The sequence below is a fragment of the Chelonoidis abingdonii genome, chromosome 13 (genome assembly GCF_003597395.2).
Source record: "Chelonoidis abingdonii isolate Lonesome George chromosome 13, CheloAbing_2.0, whole genome shotgun sequence".
Taxonomy (NCBI): domain Eukaryota; kingdom Metazoa; phylum Chordata; order Testudines; family Testudinidae; genus Chelonoidis; species Chelonoidis abingdonii.
Genome location: NC_133781.1, coordinates 3,158,312 through 3,176,253, shown reverse-complemented (window position 1 = coordinate 3,176,253; position 17,942 = coordinate 3,158,312). Strand labels below are relative to the sequence as shown.

The window sequence follows — 17,942 nt, the reverse complement described above, 5'->3', positions numbered from 1 at the left end:
ACTAGCTAGGTACACAGGAAAAGCCCTGGGAACTTTTAAGTTTCATTTCCTGTTTGGTCAGCGTGGCGAAGTCAGCAGCACTCAGCAGCAGAGATTACCATGCAGTACCCCCAGAATCACAAAGCATAGAATGTTTTTATGCTCCCCCATCATCTCCATCCCTCAGGTTATCACAGATTAGAAGGCGAAAAAACGCACTTGCGATGACATGTTTGCCGAGCTCATGCAGCCCTCCCGCACTGATAGGGCACAGCTTAATGCATGGAGGCATTCAGTGCCAGAGGCCAGGAAAGAATTAAGTGAGTGCGAGGAGTGGAGGCAGGACGCAATGCTGAGGCTAATGGGGGAGGAAATGGACATGATGAAGTGTCTGTTGGGGGAGCAAACGTACATGATGAAGCTTCTGTTGGAGCTGCAGGAAAGCCAACAAGTGCACAGAACCCCTCTGCATCCACTGTATAACTGGCTACCCTCCTCCCCATGTTCCAGAGCCTCCTCACCCAGATGCCACATGGGGGGGCAGGGAAGGAGGCTCCGGGCACCCAGCCACTCCACTCCAGAGGATGACCCAAGCAATAGAAGGCTGTCATTCAAACAGTTTGATTTTTAGTGTGGCTACAATAAGCAATGTGGCCTTGTCCTTCCCTCCTCCCCCTCCCCACCGTTATCATTATCCGTTATCTCATTTTTTTTAATTAATAAAGAAATAATGCATTGGCTACTTGGATCACAGCAGCCCCCACAGTAGACTTGTCCACAACAGCAGCGGTGACGGTGAGCTGAGCAGGCACCATGCCTGCCATAGTATGGCGTCTGCACGGGTAACTCAAGAAAAAAAGCACAAAACGATTGTCTGCCATTGCTTTCACAGAGGGAGGGGCAACTGACGACATACCCAGAACCACCCACAACAATATTTTTGCCCCATCAGGCATTGGGAGCTTAACCCATAATTCCAATGGGTGGCGGAGACTGCAGGAACTGTGGGATAGGTACCCACAGTGCACCACTCCATAAGTCAGTGCTAGCCACGGTAGTGAAGACGCACTCTGCCAACTTAATGCGCTTAGTGGGGACATACGCAATCAACTGTATAAAATCGATTTCTAAAAATCGACTTCTATTAAATCAACCTAATTTCGTAGTGTAGACATACCCCTAGTTCAGCACCAGCTATGCCCGTCATTCTCCTTGTAGAGATTAGTTTGCCTGGGCAACTGTACCGGCAGGAGCCCTCTCTGCCAGTCTAAGCTGCATCTCCTCCAGGAGGGTTTGCTGGTATAGCTACACTGGTGTCCAAATGACATCAGGACCAGAGAGCGTTCCTTTCCCTGTGTTTGGAAGGCAGTGCAGCCCAGTGGATACAGCTCTGGCATGGGAGAATGGACCACCGGCGGCTCATGACTTTTGTGTGTGGTGATGCACCAATCACCTTCCAGGGCAGTGGTTGTCAAACTGTGGGTTGCAACCCAGTACTGGGTTGCGGAATGTAAGGCACTGGTTCGCAGTGGTTCTGGTCAGCACTGCCGACCGGACCGTTAAAAGTTCCGTCAGCGGTACTGCCTGGCTAAGGCAGGCTAGTCCCTTCCTGTTCTGACACCATGCTGTGTCCCGGAAGTGGCCAGCAGCAGGTCCGGCTCCTAGGCGGGGGGGCCACAGGGCTCCGTGCACTGCCCCTGCCCTGAGCACTGGCTCTACATCCGGGGAGGCGGGGGGTGGGGGGCAGTGCCTGCAGGCGACAGCTACGTGGAGCTGCTTTCATACCTCCACCTAGGAGCTGGACCTGCTGCTGGCTGCTTCCGGGGTGCACTGCAGTCCACGGTGCCAGGACAGGCAGGAAGCCTGCCTTAGCACCTCTGCTGCACCATTGAGCAGGAGCCGCCCAAGGTAAGCTCATGCTGCAACCCTGTGCCCCCCCAAACCTGAAGCCTCTTCCTGCACCCCAAACCCCTCATCCCTGGTCCCACCCCAGAGCCTGTACCCCCAGCCCAGAGCCCCCTCCCACACCCTGAAGTCCTCATTCCTGGCTCCATCCCGCAGTCCTCACCCCCACACTCCAACCCTCTGGCCCAGCCCTGAGCCCCTCCCACAGCCCAAACTCCTCGTCCCCAGCTCCGTTGGTTGGGTATTGCGTTTCACTACTGGCAAGAGGGAGTTGGGACAGATTTCAATTAAATCACAAGCACTTCTTGTGGCCTTGTGTTATCTTATTGCATATACTACTTCTGGGGGAATTCTGCGCCAAAAATTAAAAATTCTGCATATTTTGTTTGTCAAAATAATGCAATATAATCACACCAGTTTCAATTATCTTGTTAATTTATTTAAACTACAACACAGAAAAAAGTCACAATAACTATTCAGCATTTCCTAAACATATGAAAGTTAAAGTACAAATACTAGGGAACCCATACCCAGCATTCCAGTTTATAATTCTGGCTGGCTACTTTGGGAAGTCCTTGGTTCTGATTGTCCTGAAATGTTATTGACTCCTTGATAAACATTTTATTTGCCCTCAAAGTCTTTTTTTTTTTAATGGATAAGTAAAATAGATCCTGACCTATAATTAACCCCATTTTGCCACTCCGTCACAGGAAAAAATTGAGACAGAACCTAGATCTTCCTAGCTGAGGATTCCCTCCCTGTTATTTATAATAAGGCTCCTTTCCACCACTCTGGCAATGTAAAGGAGCCTTAAAACTTTAACATGTGTTTTATGCACCTGGGGGAATTGACTAAGAATGGGAACAATTAACTGCCTCATAGGACAGAACCTACCTCATGCCTACCTCCAAACAACCTGAAGTCCTACCCATCCAGGCCAGATGAGCGAGAGGGACAGAGTCCTCCCATGCATGCTCACGTGCCCAGCCCCCACCCCACCATGGTGATTTATGCTTCTGCCTGCTGCTCTGACTGTGGGGAATGTGTCCCTGCATATTTCTTTGCTTCCCCATTTTTCTGAGGGGGAACAAAGAAATCTGCGGACAATATGAATTCTGCCCCCTCACAGTGGGGGGCAGAATTCCCCCAGGAGTAATATAGACAAGAGTCACTGTCCTTAAATCTGTATGTGTACAAAATGAATCATGTGGCTTTGGCGAATTCTTGGTTAGGCTGCACCTCCTAGGCCTGGGCTGATGAGCCACCACACCTCAGGATAGCTGGGTTCTATCCCTGCCTCTGGCATGCTTGGTGACCACGGGCAAGTCTCATCCCCTTTGTGCGTCACTCTCCCCCATATGTAAAAGCACGATAACAATCTTGCCCCTCCCCTGTAAAGTGCTCTGAGAGCTGCAGCTGGAAAATGATAGGTGTGTTTACCCCCATGCTGCAGCTGAGGTAGTGATGGCCCAAGACTGACACTGCCCTAGACCACCCAGGCGTCTTACACCTGCGTACCAGCCCAGGCTGTGTTTACACCCCTGCTCCATTGGAAAGCCTTTCTCTCCACCCCACTGCAGCACATGGAGCTTTACATGCTGTTTCTGAGCAGGACCCCAGCCCCTGTCCCCCGAGGGACCCACAGCACCTAGTCTCGGTGTGAGGGGGTCCCCAGTCCCCGATGGGCTCCCACCCTTAGTCTCCAGGGGACGCATGAGCCTGAGCTCAGGAGCGAGCCCTGGTGCTGCTTTCCCACTAACACCCAAGGAGAGGGTACATAGGGCAACTATGCCCTTATTAGACATGGCGTTGTTCGCTTCGCAGCTGCCAATGCAGAAGCGCGGCAGCAGCGCAGCCTTGCAAATCGGACGGCAGCGCGCTCTGGACTTCGTGCTTCCTCAGTGCGCACGCGCCTGAGAAGTGGTGGCGGGACATGATACATGCTGCGCATGAGATCGCCCGAGCGTCCATTTTTGAAACGACAGGGTGAGCGGCGCGCGCATCTGTCAGAGGGGACCATGCAGGACAACGCTTCCAGCAGTGCGCATGCGTGAACACCATCGCCCGATGTAGAAATGGGGACATGCTTACGCACGCGCACAACAGATTAGCGGGCAAAGCCCTGGGCGGAAGCGAGGCTTCGGAACCCATTCTGGCGCTTGCGTGTCACCCCTGAACGCAGATTAGCGCATGCGCAATTCGCCACCGGAAGCTCTTCTTGGCCCTCTAGATCATAAGAGCCTGGGAGACCCCGTATAGAGTTCTCTTTCCTGGGCTGGACGGCGGCGGAGCTACCGCCATGTGAGTGCCGGGGGGGATGGGATAGAACGGAACGCTGAGAGGGGCCGTGGTCCCGCGTGTGGGGCGACGAGGGGAGGTTGTGGAACCCTGGGGCGGCGCGTGGAGTGACCGGGGGTGGGACCGGGACCCTCCGGGGCGGCGCGGAACCGCGGGGCTCGAGGGGCCCGTGCGTGGGGCGATGGGGAGTCTGGAACCCCTGGGGATGTTTCCAGGTGCTGATCCCCACTCGAGGCGGGTCCTGTTCCTGCCGTGCAGACACCCCCCCAATCTCCACCCACGGGCGCAGTGAGCCGAGCAGCCACCGCCGGACCCGTCGCCCTGCCCGGTGCTGGGGGCGGGGGGGAGGGGGCGGAACTCACGTGCCCCATGGTGGAGGGGAGCCCGTAGGTCCTACTGGAAATATCCTGCGCTGGCCTCCTGGGTGGCTGGTGCCCCCTCTCCAGGCTGTGCGCTCCCCACAGCAGCTACCCTGGAGACTCCTCCAGAGGTACCATATTGGGCAGCTCCCCCACCCCAGGGGGGCGGTGTGTTGGACTGGGGGGGCTGTCCCATAGGGGCCAGCAGGGATTGCACACCACTGTGGGGTGCTCTCCCTGGTGGGGACATTGAGGAGGGCTGCTGGTGAGGTGGAGGGGTTGCTCTGCCAGGGGACTGTGTAGTTTGAGGGGTTCTGCCCTGTAGGGATGGGCATGAATTGGGGTACCCCATATGTGGGGGAGTTGAGTGTGGGACATGAGTGCTGCATTGCCTGACTCTCCCTTCTCTCTCCAGAATGACTGAGTGGGAGACAGCGCCTGCTGTGGCCGAGACCCCTGACATCAAGCTTTTCGGGAAATGGAGCACGGATGATGTCCAGATCAATGACATCTCCCTGCAGGTCTGGGGAGCCTGAGTGGGCGGGCCAGGATGCTTGGGGCTCTCCCCCCACACACAAACCCTTCATGATCTCTGTATGCAGCGGGTGGGGCTGCAGGGAGTGAGTCAGGATGCCTGGGTCCCCAGCTTACACTTGCACCTTGTCAGGGGGGAGGGATACCTGGGGGGGTGCGGAAATACTTAGGTCTTTCACTTCTCCTCACAGCTCATGCCCTCTGTGCACCATTGTAGTGGGTGGGATAGGATGCCTGGGTCTGCCACCCCCTTGCTCTCAGACTGGCTGCCCCTGTCAGCATGAGGTGTGGGGGGTGTCTCCCCCTCCTTGGCCCCCCTGCTGAACTAGTCTCTCTCCCTGGCCCAGGACTACATTGCGGTGAAGGAGAAGTATGCCAAGTACCTGCCCCACAGTGCCGGGCGCTATGCGGCCAAGCGCTTCCGCAAGGCCCAGTGCCCCATCGTGGAGCGTCTCACCAACTCCATGATGATGCATGGCCGCAACAATGGCAAGAAGCTCATGACCGTGCGCATCGTGAAGCATGCCTTCGAGATCATCCACCTGCTCACCGGGGAGGTGGGCTGCCGGGGGTGGGGGTGCTGGCTGTCCTGGCCAGACAGGTGTGTGGGAGGGAGGGTTTGGGGTGTGGGCTCTGTGCATGTGACCTCAGCTGGGGTTGGGGGTTGAGTTACGTGGGATCTCTGACCTGTCCATGTGACTCTCTGTGCAGAACCCCCTGCAGGTCCTGGTCAACGCCATCATCAACAGCGGGCCCAGGGAGGACTCGACCCGCATTGGCCGTGCCGGCACTGTCCGGAGACAGGCCGTGGATGTGTCCCCGCTGCGCCGTGTCAACCAGGTACACCCCTCCCTGGCCATACATGTGTGCACAGCATACCCCTCCATCCCTGAGCGTGACTTCCCCCTCCCCATGCAGCTGTGCCTAGTGCCTACTCCACAGTGCGTATGGGCTGGGCACTGCTGGCCACTGGCTCTAGGCACCTGGTAACCCCTCTCTGCCCCCCAGGCCATCTGGCTGCTGTGTACTGGAGCCCGTGAGGCTGCCTTCCGCAACATCAAGACCATCGCCGAGTGTCTGGCTGATGAACTCATCAATGCTGCCAAGGTGAGAGATGGGGGCAGGGCTCCTCTCCCTTCCCCTCCTCTGCACACCTGCCTGTGCCTGGCCCATCGTGCTGGGAGATGCCCTTGTCCTCTGCTCTGAGTGGGCAGGCGAGTGCTGGGCTCCCAGATAGCACCCTGCCTAGCTTTGTGCTGTCTGGAGTCTGAGGCCCAGCACGTGGCTCCCTCAGCTCAGCCCCTTTCCTGCAGCCTGCTCTGCCCTTCATTGCTTAGGGGCTGGCTGGCTGTGCATGGGGATGGTCCCATCAATGCAACCACTCATGTTGACTGAGTGACTGTCAAAGGGCTTCTGTGCCACATAGCTGCTTCCCCTCTGGTGCGTCACCAGCCTGGGTCACTGCTAGGGCGTGACTGTGCCCCCTGGGGGCTGTGCGGATAACTACACCCAATGGAGGGGAGATTCTCCAGCTGCTCCCTGGCTTAGAGTCTGTGTCCCTAGCAGTGAAGGGCTGCAGGACTGCTCCTGCTCAAGGTCCTCCAAGGGTCTCCTTTCCTGGCCTGCCCCTGGCAATTGGCATGAGCCTTTGACTGAGCCCTGCTGGCAGATCCCTGCCCTACAGCTGTCCCCTCTGGCGCAGTGCTGTCACCACTGGAGGGTGCCCCCTGTGCCCTAGGGGGTGCAGATCTGGCTCTTAAGCTGCGGGGGGGCCTCCACCATGGGGGGGAATCTCACCATCTCACCCCCTCCCAGGGCTCCTCCAACTCCTATGCTATCAAGAAGAAGGACGAGCTGGAGCGTGTGGCCAAGTCGAACCGTTAAAGCTGCAGGAACCACCCCAATAAACTCTGATTCCACTCACCCCCCTGTGTGTCCTCTCTGAGCTGGGCCCTGCCTGCGGGAGGAGGGAGTGAGCCCTGCTTGATGCTGCCCTTCCATGACCACCTCCCACCCTCTCCTGTGCCCTGCTCTGTTGCCACTTGCCCATCCCCCACCCCATCTCCAGCAAGGGCATCTCTTGCATGGACAGATGTGGGTGGCAGGTCTCCTGAGTGGGCTTGGGGTTGGTGGAGGGCTGCAGCTGGCTCCAGCTGTGGGTATGTGTGGTGGGGTGGCACTGCAGAGATCAGTGAGGTGGAGCAGGCTCTACTGCCCGTCTCTGCGGAGCGGCTGCTTGGAGGCCTGGCTCTGCCCTCTGTGTCCCCTAATAGCTGCCCCTGGGGGCCCACAAGGCATGGATGAGCTGGGAGCTGGCTATAGGGCCCTGTCCTGTTCCTCACCCTGCTCAAGAAGAGCTGGGGGAGCATGGAGAGTGGGGCCTCCTTGTGAAATGGAGAGTCACTCCCCTCTGCAATGGGGGCAGCCCTAGCTCCCAGGGGTCCAGCAAGACTCCCCCACTCAGCCTGTAGTTGGGGCTGGACGCTGTTTCCAGGGGCTGGGGGGTGCCCTACGGGCTGCAGGGGAATGGCTAATTGGCCATAGGCCTGCGTGTGTTTGTGTGATGGAACCAGTCCCCCCAAGCAAGGCTGGCCAAGCCAGTCAGACCAGTTGGGCTGGCCCAGAGGGTGGGACAAGGAGTCTTGCTCCAGAGCAGGTTTGCTGGGCTGGGCCTTGGCCTCAGTGCAGGCTCTTGGCCTGTTGGAGAAGAGCCAGGGCTCCCTAGGCTTGTTACACAGTGTGGGCAGATCTGACTTCTGGCTGCCTGCCTGCTCCTAGACCAGCTGGGGCTGAGGTGTCTGCCCTCCCCTCCCCTCCCCCACACCACCAGCTCTTGGCCAACCTCTCCAGCCCCATGGCATCCAGACCCTCCTGCTCAGCACTTGCTCTTTGTCCAGCCTTCACAGCTTGGGTCAGGGCCCCTGGCAGGCCCTGTGGCATGGCTGGGAGAGGGCCTGGCCCCTACACACCTCTCTTCTGCCCAGAGCCATAGGGCTATGCGCAGACCCCTACAGAAGGAGCTAGCTTCGGAGAGGGGGTAACAGCTGCCTTCTGAGCTCACATGTGGGGGCCCATGGCTTTCTCTGCTGTGCTGCCCACAGAGTAGGGTATAGACACCTTAGAGGGACTGGAGCACTCCAGGGGTTAGATTCACTTCACAGAGCTGGGCCTAAGCCACCAGTTTGGCACAAGGGGCTGCTGTTGTGTGGGGGCAGGACTTGTTAGGAGGCACTGCAGGGAGCAGGGCAGGGGTTCAGCATGGGGTACTGGTCTCCATGGAGTGGGGCAGGGAGCAGCACGGGCTCAGGAGGGGTTGCTGGGCTGCAGGGGGGAATGGGGGTGGGGCTCAGCAGGGGGTGCTGGGTTGCAGGGCACAGGGGGGAGGATCAGTAGGGAGCACTGAGCTGCCAGGATCAGGATGGGGGTTCAACAGGGGGTGCTGGTCTCTGTGGGGTGGGGGACTTAGCAGGGGGTCCTGTGTTGCAGGGGGTGCCATGCTGCAGGGAGCAGTCGGGCTCAGCAGGGGGTGCCATGCTGCAGGGAGCAGTTGGGCTCAGCAGGGGGTGCTGTGTTGCAGAGAGCAGGGTGGGGGGTTCAGCAGGGGGTGCTGTGTTGCAGGGAGCGGTCAGGGGCTCAGCAGGGGGCACTCTGTTGCAGAGAGCAGGGTCGGGCTCAGCAGGGAGCGCTGTGCTGCAGGGAGTGGTTGGAGGGCTCAGCAGGGGGCGCTCTGTTGCAGGGAGCAGTTGGCTCAGCAGGGAGTGCTATGTTGCAGAGAACAGGGTCGGGGGCTCAGCAGGGGGCACTCTGTTGCAGAGAGCAGGATTAGGGGCTCAGCAGGGGGCGCTGTGCTGCAGAGAGCAGGGTTGGGGGGCTCAGCAGGGGGCACTCTTGCAGAGAGCAGGGTTGGGGGGCTCAGCAGGGGGTGCTGTGTTGCAGAGAGCAGGGGGGGCTGGGTGCGGGCGGCGGTGAAGGGTTAACCCTGGCAGAGCCAGCTACCGGTCGCATTCCTGGCCAGTAGCCACAGGAAGGGAATGTGGTGGCACCGGCTTGTCGCCCTGGCCGCACCCAGCCCCACAAGAACTGGGCGGGCTGGGGCGGCAGGGCGGGCACTGCTAAGGGAAATGCTACCTGCGGGGGGCAGATTCCAGAGCCCAGGAGATGCCGGAGCCAGCAGCACCAGGAGCCAGGAGGAGCAACCTGGCAACCCCAGTGCACCTGCTACAGTAACATCCCAGCTGTGCCCAGGCCTGGACTAGGTGAGCCTGACTCTATGGGGCCTGAGGCCAGGGCTGGGCTTCCAGGGGCTGGGGCTCAGGACTAGGGGGCACCGAAAGCTCTATGGAGGCGCCCAGGGCTGCAATAGCAGCAGGGGCAGGATTGAGAGGCACCAACAGAGCTGGGGGGGAGTCCAGGGGTAGGATGGTGGGGGGAGAAGCCAAGGGGTAGTATAGCGGAGGGGAGAGGGGCACTGGCAGATCTGAAGGGAGCCCACAGCTGGGCTAGCAGGGGGCTGTGGGTTGGGAGTGAGGGGCACTGGCAGGGCTGGGGGGATCCCACGGGTAAGATGGGGGGGGAAGCAAAGGGGCCACTGGCAGAGCTGTTTCAGGAAGCAAAGGGGTAGTATAGCGGGGGGGGGGGCAGCGGAGAGGGGTACCGGCAGATCTGAGGGGAGCCCACAGCTGGGCTAGCAGGGGGCTGTGGGTTGGGAGTGAGGGGCACTGGCAGGGCTGGGGGGATCCCAGGGGTAGGATGAAAGAGTGGGCTTGAGGGCCACTGGCAGAGCTGTTTCAGGGAGCCCAGGGCTGGAATAGCAGTGGGGGCAGGATTGAGGGGCACCAGCAGAGCTGGCGGGGAGCCCAGGCCTGGGCTCGCATGGGGCTGTGGGTTGGGAGTGAGGGGCACCGGCAGGTCGTGGGGGAGCCCAGGGGTAGAATAGCTGGGGATGTGGAGTGGTCAAGGGGCACCAGCAAAGCTGTTTGGGGGAGCCCAGGCCTGGGCGAGCGGGGGCTGTCAGGAGTGAGGGCACTGGCAAGGCTGGGGGGCTGACGATGTGCTTTGGGGTGTGTGTCCCCTCCCGCTGGGTGGGAGTGTCTGGCAGCTCCATGCCAATGCCCTAGCCCCAGGTGGCGCCGTATCGGGGTGACTCCAGATTAGCTGGGGAGCGGCCGATAGCCTCCTCGAGGAACTGGGCGTGCACGGGGTGGCGCCCAGCTTGGCCAGGCCACAGGGCACTTTATCTCTACCAGGTAAATATTGTCCTTTCTCCCTTCCCTCCCCAGAGACGTCAACAGGGGCCAGGCCGGGACGTGCCTGCTGGCTGGCACCACCTTAACTTGAGGGACCCTGCTCGCTGCACCTCCGCCTTCACCTTGGCATGGCCGCACCAGGGGAAGTGGGGCTGGGGGGGGCCCAGGGCACTGAGCTGGTGGAGCAGGGGCCCTGGGGTGCTGAGCTGGCAGAGCGGGCATCCTGGGGCACTACGGAGGAGGATGAAGACAAGGCATCCATGGACTGTGTGATCTGCTTCTCGCCCTATGATCGGTTGTTCAAGGTGCCCAAGGTGCTGGGCTGCGGGCACATCTTCTGCCTCGAGTGCCTGGCACGCATCAACGTCTCCTCGGAGCAGGTCAACGCCGTCAGCTGCCCTGTGTGCCGGGAGTTGACTTCCTTGCCCACCCGCAAGGGCCTGCCTGGCCTGCCCACCTGCCTGGACCTGCTGGACCAGCTGCCCCTGGCGCCTGTTGCCCCCAGCAGCTCTGTGCGCTTCAGCCGGCGCCAGGGGCTGCTGTACGTGCCGGGCTGGGGGACCCGAAAGGGCCGGGGGCTGGCGCTACCCAAGCCGGGCCCTGCCCTCAGCACCATCAGTCTGAGCGTGGATGTGGGGCGGCCGGCACCGCGGGGTGTGGCCAGGGGCCTGCAGGGGCTGGGCTGCTCCAGCTGGCCCTTTGCTGTGGCTGTGGCCGTGGCTGTAACTGTCACGGTGGGGCTGGTGATCTCCGGCGTCTACATCTTCTTCATGCTGCCAACGACCTACGGGCTGGGGCTAGGCGGGGTGCTGGGCAACACCACCTGGCAAGTGTCCTGGCCCAATGGCACCGCTGCGCCGGCGCCGCCCAGTGACAGATGGCTGCTGGCACAGCCCCCCAAAGATGGGGCTATGGGGCTAGCTGGAGAGACGGCACCTCCACTGCCTGGTATCAGGAGGAAGAGACGGAGAGGCCTGGGGCCCCCCAACGCTGAACCCAGCCAAGAACTGACATGGGGCCCAGTCCCCTGTGAGCCCTGAACCCCCAGCCAGGAGATGGAGGCTGGGCCACAAGCAGAAAGGAGGGACCCCCCCACTGCTTCTTCCAGCTGCCTCCCCCCAGGTTTTGGGGCTGTGGCTCGGGGGGACAGAGGCGGTGAGCCCTGAGGAGACTGTACCCTAGAGGGGGTCCATCGAGGGGGTTAAAGGCCCTGTTTTGCTGCTAAAGGGAATCAATGAGGGACACCCCCCACACCAGCTCCCCACGTTTCTCCCCTCCCCCCCTTCATTAAATGATTTTATTTTTCATATGTGAAGGCTCTGGAGAGTCTGTGGCAGCAACAGAGGAAAGCCACAAAGGGCTCACTTGACCTTACACGGGGGAGGTGGGGGCTGGGAGGCAGGACTCCTGGGTTCTAGCCTGGCTCTGGGAAGGTACTGGGGCCTAGTGGTTAGAGCAGGGGGCTGGGGTGTGTGTGCTGGGAACAGTTTGTGCTCAATCCCCCACCCACCACTTATGCTCCCAGTGTCAGGAGGTTTAACAGCACTTTCTCTCCTTAGCCCCAAGGGCCCAGCACTGGGAGGTTTCCTGCGTGAGGCTGGTTCCTGGGGTCCACCCACAACTCCACCCTTATCTGTTCAGTTCCCAACAACTGACCTCCTGACCTCAGCCGGAAGAGGAGGGGCAAGCCTAGCCACTGGAGTGCCAGCCTGCACCCAGCCAGGCGTCCTGGCTCCTAGCCCCCTACTCTAACCACCAGCCCCCACAGCCCTCCCAGAGCCAGAGCTGAGTCCCAAGTTCCTGCTCTAACCACTAGACTCCATGGCCTCCCAGAGTCCTGCATTCGCTGAGCATACCCTGGAGCTCTACTTCCTCACAGGCAGAGCTCTGCAGGCACGGCTGGGAAGTCCTAGGTTAGGCAGATTCCTGGCAGCTGGGAGCCCTAGAGGGCTGTGTTGGGGTGGGTGGGGAGTGGAAATACCCCCTCATGCAAACAGGGGTCCCAGTGGGTTAGAGCAGCGGGGGCTGGGAGCCAGGACTCCTGGGTTCTTTCCCTGCTGTTCTCAGTTGCTCAGCCAGCCCCCATACCCGGGCTGAGTGGGAGTTATCTTTATGGGGCTCACTGTCCCTTAGGCTGGGGTGGAGGGGGGCCTGTCTCATGGGCTGAGGGGTTCTGGGAGAGTCACTGTTGTTGGGGATGGTCTGTCTTCAGGGAGCTGGGGGTGGGGGGGAATGTCTCTGGGACTGGGGGTTCCTGTCTCTGGGGCTGGGTGGGGGCTAGCTCTAGGGGGCTGGCTCTAGGGGGCTCACGTGCTCTCATAGATTTTAAGGCCAGAATGAACCACTATGCTCACTGAGTCTGACCCGTTGAGCTCTGTCCTGCTGCATGTCCTAAATTTGTGACCCATGCGTGCTACAGCGTGTGTTGTGCTGTGTATGCTTTGTGTTCTCATGTTGTGCTCCCCCCGCAGAGCAGCCGCCCAATGCCGCGTCTAACAACCACCAGTGCTCCCTGGCATATTCGCTCTCCGTGTGGGTCTGCTCTCTTGTCCTTCTCATGATGCCTGTTCCTGAGACTCAGATGGGGACAGTCTGAACACTGATAGGATCTAGTTAGGAAACATCCCCCGGGCCCGACTCCAGCGGCTCTGGGCCCAGCTCAGGTGTGAGCTGTCGGGAGAGCCATGGGGACCACCAGGGTCCAAGGGGGCCAGCTGGAGCACTCCCCATCCCCCACACCCCTAGCAGAAGCACAGGGTTGAGGCCGTGTCTATCCGAACAGGAAGAGGCCCTCAGGAGCAGCTGTGGCTGGGGAAATGGCTGTACGCTACAGTCAGATTGCGGGCTGGACGCCGGCGGAGCTCTCCATCCAGAGCCACCTACTCAAAGCAGGGCTCAGATACCAATGTCAATCCCATCCCCTCGTGAAAGCCCCGTCTATCTCTGGGAGACAGTGACCCTGCCTCAGGCAGCTGTATCCCCCCTTCCAGTCAGTTAGGGTAGACAGAGTAACCTAACCTGACCTGACTCTGTGCACAAGGTATCCAGGTCTGCATGGCCATTCTTAAGGGTAACCAGGGCTGGTCATCCCTTACAGCTGGGATGCCGGCGGATGACAACAGCCACTGCTGATTGTACTATACAGGCTGACTGTATTCTATGCATGATGCTCCTACTGTATCTGGGAGTTGCTAGAGCTGGTGTTACACCGTGATCTGACTGCAGAGCCTCCAGGTGCGGCTGTGACCTCCAGGGTCAATGTACGCAAAAGGAAGCAGATGAATTTTGCACATAAACAACACAACTGCACACAATATTAACCAGATCCAGTTGTTCACTAAAGTGCAACTGAGAAACCAGATCTGGTTGTACACTACAGTCTGACAGTACATTACAGTAACCAGACCCGACTGTGCACTACATTTTGATAGTACAAACAAGTAACCAGACCCAGTTGTGTGCTACAGTCTGATTGTACATACAAGTAACCAGATCTGGTTGTATGCTAGTCAAACTGCATTCACATGGAACCAGAGCCAGCTGTTCACTAGTTTAAACATACAAGTAACCAGGTCTGGTTTGGCACTCCAGTCCAACTGTACCAGACCCAGATGTGCACTACAGTTTGACTGAACTTACAAGTAAATCAGACCTGGTTTTACACTACAGTCTGACAGTACATTACAGTAATCAGACTCACCTGTGCACAACAGTTTGATCGTACATACAAGTCACCAGATCTGGCTGTGAGTTACAGTCTGATTGTACTTACATATAACCAAACCTGGTTCTAGGCTATAATAATACTGTACATATGAATAACTAAATCTGGTTGTGCACTACAGCTTGACTGTATGTCCCAGTAACTAGATCCGGCTGTGCATGACTAAGTTGGGGGCCACCAGGTCTGACTCTGTGCTACAGTGACACTGCACGCCTTGCTGGCGTGCTCAAGGGGTAACTTTCCCTTGTCGATTCACCCTGCCCTCCCCATATCGCCTTGGTTATAAGCAGCTGCCCCCTCCTGCCTGACACTGCCCCAGCTAGAGCCATTCGGGATACATCAGGCGAGGTGCACATTTTACTCTGCACCTGGACATCACTTGGCACCCGGATCTTGGATGGGGGAAGGGAAGATGGACCGATACAGAGAGATTTTACAAGCTAAGAGATGTGATGGGAGGGGAGAGGGAGGGGAGAAGAGACCTTATTTAGCTCCACCCCTTCCTGGGTCCCGCCCCCTTCTCAGGCCCCGCCACCTCAAAAGTCATTTGTAGAGCAGGTGGACGCGGCTGCCGTCGCAGTTGCTGCGGCCCAGCTTGTCAGCCTGCTCAGAGACAAGGCAGCGCACCAGCGGCAGGCTGGGCTGGTAGAGGGTGGGCACGGGCCCGGCCGCGTTGGTGAAGTGGTTGTCAGCGGCACAGCCATCCCGCGAGGAGGGGTTGGAGGGGCGGCGCCGGGAGCGCAGCTGCTGCCGGTCCTGGAGCTGCTGGCGGAGCTCGGAGACGCGCTCCTCCTTCTGCCGGAAAGAGGGAGAGGGGTGAATGAGTGTAATGCCTCCCCCACTTCCGAGTGGGTGATGAGCCCCCTTCCCTCCCATCCTCCTAAGTCCCCAGCTTCTGAGGAAGGTGGAGCAGAGGACATCCTCAGTGTAGGGTTCTGGTGTCTCACCCCCACTTTATACCCTGCACTGCATAATCACAGTAAGGGAGCACCCCATCAGGTTCCTGCTGCCCCCCACCCCCCCACCCAACGCGGGACGGAGGATCAACCCTCACCTCTGCAATGATCTTCTCCAGCTCCCTGTTCTCCTTCTCCAGCAGCCGGGATTTCTCCTCCTCATTGTTGTTGGTGGATGAGCCCGTTTTCATGGTATCCTGCTGCTCCGACTGCCACTCGCCCCTGGTGATCAGACGCCGCATCTGCAACAAGCGCCCCCAGTGACTATCAGGGACAACAGTACACCGGGACCACTGACTCCCAACCACCACCTCTGCCGACTGTCGGAGACAAGACTACACTCGGAGCACTGACTCCAATCCCTCCTCCCCCTGTCGACTGTCAGAGACAAGACTACACCTGGAGCAGTGACTCCCAACTCCCCTCTGCTGACTGTCAGAGACACGACACTCTCAGAGCCCTGACCGCCAACTTACTCCCCTCCCCCCCACCGACCATTAGAGACAAGACTATACCCGGATCACTCACTCCCAAATACCCCGTCAAATGTTGGAAGTCAAGACTACACCTGGAGCATGGACTCCCAACTACCCCCTAACTGACAGTAATAATTCTACACCCAGAGTGCTGACTCCCAACTATATTCCCTGACACTCAGACACAATACCCAACACTATACCTGCCCTCTGATTGTCAGAAACAACAGCTCATCCACAGAACCAACCCCCAGCTGCCCCACTGACTGTCAGAGACAATCACCTCAATGCTACACCCAGAAAAAATCCCCTGAAAACCCAACTACTCTATCCCACTCTGCTATCGGACAAGAAACAAAAAGCCAGTAGTGCACCTGACAGAGACCCCAGATCTACAGCCACCCCCTCAACTGAGTGAGTCAAAGAAAACACCCCAATGCTACACCCAGAGCACAGACCTCCAACTCCCTCCTCTGACTGTCAGAGACAACATCACAATGCTAACTCCAGACCAAAGATTTTGAGCCTCCCGTGCTATCCCTGCACCTACAGTCAGACAGGGAGAGAACAGCCCAGCACTTCCCCAGTGTGGAGATCCTGACCCCTGTCCCTGCAGGTGGGCAGGGGTGGGATGGGGTGGGGACCTACCTTGGGCACGAAGAGCACCACCAGGGTGATGTAGGAGGAGAAGACGATGGCCAGTGAGGTGAAGGCAAAGGCTGCATCCTGCTGGCTGTTCAGGATCATGGTGACGGGGGCGGTGATCAGACACAGCACCTGCGGCACAGCCGGAGCCAGCGGGCGGGCAAGGTCACTGTGTGGGAAGGGGGAAACGGAGAGACCTGCCCCAACACCTCAAACCCGCTCCATGTGGCTACTTCCCCCCCACGCACCTCACACAGCTGTGGCACAACATGGAGGTACTGAATGTGCATGCACTGTCATAGCTCAGAGGGATGCTTGGGGGTCACAGTGGGGTACAGTCAAGCACTGGGGTGCAGTGGAGCACACTCACTGCCATGTTGTAAAAGCCCATTGCCATAGCATAGCGGGGAGGTTTGGGGGTGCACTAGGGGGCTGGTGTGCAGTGGGTCACAGTGGGGTGCACTCACTCACCACCATGATGGGGAGGTTTGGGAGGCCAGTGGCCCACAGCAGGGCATACTCATTCACTGCTGTGGTGGGGAGGTTTGCGGGGGCAGTGGGTCACAGCAGGGCTCACACACTGTTGTGATGGGGCGATTTGGAGGGGCAGGAGAAGGCTGGGGGAGCAGAGGGTGTGATGAAGTGGGGACTTTCCCTTGTTATGTTGTATGTGAGTCTTACTGTTGAGCCTGTCAGTTTTACTGTTTTGCATGAATACTGTGTGTGCCTCAGTTTCCCTGTGTGCTGCACAAATACCTCAGTGGTGGGAATAGGGGTGTGTGACTTTGGCTGAGACCTCTGGGGCAGCTGAAGCTGCTCCAACTGCTTGCACATATGCTATGACTGGTGCCCTTTGTAAACTGAGACCCAGGATGGGGATGCAACCACGTGACTGCCCTGGAAGGGAGACAAAAAAAAGGTGCAGGAGCAGGGGGGGGCGGGGGCGGAGGTCAGGTGCTTGAAGCTGAGAGTCTGCTTGGGGGGACTGGAAGAGAGCGAGTCCAGGGCTTCTGGCCCACGACTCCCAAAGCTGGACTTGGCTGAAAGTCACTGATTTCTGTGATAGCAAGCTCTGTTCTATGCTGTGTTCCTGTTGACTAATAAACCTTCTGATTCACCGGCTGGCTGAGAGTCATGTCTGATTGCGGAGTTGGGGTGCCGGGCCCTCTGGCTTCCCCAGGAGCCCCGCCAGGGCAGACTCGCTGTGGGAAGCACACAGTGAGGAAGGGGATGCTGATTACTCTGAGGTCAGACCCAGGAAGGTCGAAGCTGTGTAAGCTTCTTGCCCTGGAGACAGTATGCTCAGAGAGAGGAGGCTCCCCCAGAGTCCTGGCTGGCTTCATCCAGAGTGGTTTCAGATCATCGCTCGGTGACTCCATGACAATGAGCTTTGGGGGGCAGTGGGTCACACCGGGGCACACTCATTGCTGTGATGCTGAGGTTTGAGGGGCAGTGGGTCACAGCGGGGCACACTCACTGCCGTGATGCTGAGGTTTGAGGGGCAGTGGGTCACAGCAGGGCACGCTCACTGCCGTGATGATGAGGTTTGAGGGACAGTGGGTCACAGCGGGGCACGCTCACTGCCGTGATGATGAGGTTTGAGGGACAGTGGGTCACAGCGGGGCACACTCACTGCCGTGATGCTGAGGTTTGAGGGGCAGTGGCTCACAGCGGGGCACGCTCACTGCCGTGATGCTGAGGTTTGAGGGGCAGTGGGTCACAGCGGGACACACTCACTGCCGTGATGCTGAGGTTTGAGGGGCAGTGGCTCACAGCGGGGCACGCTCACTGCCGTGATGCTGAGGTTTGAGGGGCAGTGG

The 17,942-nt window shown here is 58.9% G+C and overlaps 3 protein-coding genes across 3 annotated transcripts in view; 2 read left to right on the top strand and 1 right to left on the bottom strand.

The window, feature by feature from the left end:
• Positions 1–4,104: 4,104 nt before the first annotated feature.
• On the top strand, positions 4,105–6,998 carry RPS5 (ribosomal protein S5). The gene is made up of 6 exons (XM_032780648.2): positions 4,105–4,185; positions 4,957–5,062; positions 5,423–5,632; positions 5,787–5,915; positions 6,084–6,182; positions 6,891–6,998. The coding sequence occupies exons 2-6, from the start codon at positions 4,958–4,960 to the stop codon at positions 6,957–6,959; spliced, it is 612 nt and encodes a 203-aa protein (XP_032636539.1). The 5' UTR covers positions 4,105–4,185; position 4,957; the 3' UTR covers positions 6,960–6,998.
• Positions 6,999–9,043: 2,045 nt separating this feature from the next.
• Positions 9,044–11,587, top strand: RNF225 (ring finger protein 225). Its single transcript, XM_075072046.1, has 2 exons — positions 9,044–9,331; positions 10,355–11,587. The coding sequence occupies exon 2, from the start codon at positions 10,450–10,452 to the stop codon at positions 11,359–11,361; it is 912 nt and encodes a 303-aa protein (XP_074928147.1). The 5' UTR covers positions 9,044–9,331; positions 10,355–10,449; the 3' UTR covers positions 11,362–11,587.
• A 2,050-nt stretch (positions 11,588–13,637) lies between these two features.
• LOC116824972 (gamma-aminobutyric acid type B receptor subunit 1-like) overlaps positions 13,638–17,942 on the bottom strand; it is a 48,933-nt gene continuing 44,628 nt past the window's right edge. Inside the window, exons 20-23 of the mRNA XM_075072073.1 lie at positions 17,600–17,609; positions 16,126–16,331; positions 15,100–15,243; positions 13,638–14,840 (exon numbers count right to left, since the gene is read on the bottom strand). Of these exons, the coding sequence (XP_074928174.1) occupies positions 14,589–14,840; positions 15,100–15,243; positions 16,126–16,331; positions 17,600–17,609 (612 nt within the window). The 3' untranslated portion in view covers positions 13,638–14,588. The remainder of the gene's footprint in view (positions 14,841–15,099; positions 15,244–16,125; positions 16,332–17,599; positions 17,610–17,942) is intronic.

Coding starts and splice junctions, on each gene's coding strand:
- RPS5 (XM_032780648.2), top strand. CDS start 4,958: ATGACTGAGTGGGAGACAGCGCCTGCTGTGGCCGAGACCCCTGACATC. Junction 5,063..5,422: donor TCAATGACATCTCCCTGCAG/GTCTGGGGAGCC, acceptor TCCCTGGCCCAG/GACTACATTGCGGTGAAGGA. Junction 6,183..6,890: donor AACTCATCAATGCTGCCAAG/GTGAGAGATGGG, acceptor ACCCCCTCCCAG/GGCTCCTCCAACTCCTATGC.
- RNF225 (XM_075072046.1), top strand. CDS start 10,450: ATGGCCGCACCAGGGGAAGTGGGGCTGGGGGGGGCCCAGGGCACTGAG.